Genomic DNA, 2,250 nt, shown 5'->3' on the forward strand with positions numbered 1-2,250 from the left:
AGCCCCGTGGGCTTAATTTCGAAAATAAGCCCATTAAAAAAAGAAGCCCCTCTTTTCAGTTTGCAAAAGTAATCACAAAAAGAAGCCCATCTTGAAAATGAGCTTATAATTAAGAAAAATGGGCTTCTTTCGAGACAGTATTTACATTCAGACTGACTTCATCTTTGGGTGATATGATAGCGTGTCAGTATCAATTTTATACGCAGTAAATCTAATTTGAATATTAATAATTACTACGATTTTATAGCTGCTACCCATATGTTTCTCCATCTGATATATCTATTTGTTTATATATAAAATCAGGAAACAGTGTTATCTTATTAATAAAATATTCTACAATCATAAATTTACTTCTGACTTATGATTTTTTTGTTGATACGCAGATGAGCCCAAGATGTCAACACATAACTTAACCATGCCCTCTAATCCAAGAGAAGTAGCAAACTCATTGCTACCGTCGCTGAAGTTAATCACAGCGTCTACGGCATAATCTGCAGGATGTAAGATACTGTCATTCTCGATGAAACCATGTTTGAAACATTCTTTCAAAATGTTCACAAACAGACCTGGAAAAAAACAAATAAACGAGAGTGAATTATAAATACAGTACAATTTTTTAAAGCAAAATTTATACATATATATATTTGTATAAATTATAAAAGGTACATTAAATGCTTGTAAATGTCTTATGCAGTTTGCAGTTTTTTGGAGAAAAAAACTGTAGTTCATGAAATTGAAATTTTGGTAGCTCTTCTTCTTAATGTTATTTATACCTGCAGCTTTTTTTTCAACTAATGTTACTCCAATTTTTTCTCTAACATCAAAGGAGTAATCGCATATAATTTTCAATTCGTGCATGGCATCTTTGGTGTGATAACTCTTCATTTTCTTCAACTTGTATATACTCTGCAGGACAACTTGTTCTTTCTTATCCATGACTAAGGAAAATGATTCTCCACTAAATGAAAATACAGGTGAGTCTGTGAACGAAAAATAGGAATGACTGAGAAAACCGGAATATTTTGATAACGTTTATTTTAGTGCATTTAAAGGTGTCTATTTTTCAAATATCCTTAGTTCTTAATTCATTTGTTTAAAGATCCAGCATATTACTTTAGTTGATATCACTGGCCAAAGATAACAGCTGAGTCATGAAACAACTCGTTATAATGTTTTTGGTGATTTAACACAATATTAGGGCACTGCAAACATTAAAATTCTGTAACTTAAAGTACAGAATACATATCAATATCCTGTATACACCCAATAGCGGCGCTACAGGGGAGGGGAATGCGGGGGTCTTCCAGAAAATTTTCATTTATTCATTTTTTTAGACTCAATCTTGGGAATTTTCAGTTTTTCCCAGTGATCACGCTGATATAGAAGAGCAGGCGTGGAAGTAATAAAATCATCACGTCCTCCCGGTCGTTGCTACTTAACAGAGATAATATTGGTGTTTCTGCTCGAGTATTAGCTGATGCAGCTAAATATGGGTGTAATATTCATCAGCCAAAAGAGTAAGTATTTTAAAAAGAGATTTCCTGTTTCCCTTCCCGTAGTTTAATTAGTGCATCCGGATGCAAACTTTTTAAAATAACGGTTCTACACGTGTCTTATCAGGCTTCATCAATATTTCGAATGCAGCAAGAGTCATTCAGTGGAAAAACTAGGAAAAATACCTCGGGAAAATAGTGGCGGAAGACAGCCGGGGGAAAATCCCCGAGTTAAAAAAAAATCCGAGGGAAAAATTACCAGGTGGCAAGTAGCCATACTGCTATTTTCAGTTAAAACGTAAAACCACCTCGATTTTTTGAGTCTACTCAATCAACCAGTTTTCCCATGCTTTTCAAGGTGTATAGCTAGAACTCACAATACTAATCTTTGGCGTTTGTTGATAGTCGTTGTTAAACATTGTTTAGATCTCAGTAGTTTGCCCCTATCTCAAAGACTCTGTGCAAGCTTGTGTACAGACCTAACGTGCAAATTATCATATTCTGTGCAATAAGAGCAATGTTCACACGGGTGATTGTTCCTTAAATTAATGTTGTTTTTGGACATGTCCCAGGGATTGCGTTTATGTATTCACAAATAAAGGCAAATTTGTTCATCAAATGATTTACTTTATTATTATTTATTATTATTATTATTATTATTATTATTATTATTATTATTATCATCATCGAAATCATCATCATCATCATCATCATCATCATTATCATTATTATTATTATTATTATTATTATTAAATTG

The 2,250-nt window shown here is 32.9% G+C and overlaps 1 protein-coding gene across 1 annotated transcript; it reads right to left on the reverse strand.

Moving 5' to 3' along the window:
* Positions 1-351: 351 nt before the first annotated feature.
* On the reverse strand, positions 352-952 carry LOC117117292 (the record flags this gene model as incomplete). Its single annotated transcript, XM_033261551.1, has 2 exons — positions 774-952; positions 352-566 (listed from the first exon to the last, which is right to left on the reverse strand). Coding segments are annotated over exons 1-2 (378 nt in total), but the record flags the coding sequence as incomplete, so codon positions are not given.
* Positions 953-2,250: the final 1,298 nt, after the last annotated feature.

The sequence above is a fragment of the Anneissia japonica genome, unplaced genomic scaffold (assembly GCF_011630105.1).
Source record: "Anneissia japonica isolate Jap-2015-1 unplaced genomic scaffold, ASM1163010v1 scaffold175725_len3095_cov79_single, whole genome shotgun sequence".
In the NCBI taxonomy this organism is placed as follows: Eukaryota; Metazoa; Echinodermata; class Crinoidea; order Comatulida; family Comatulidae; genus Anneissia; species Anneissia japonica.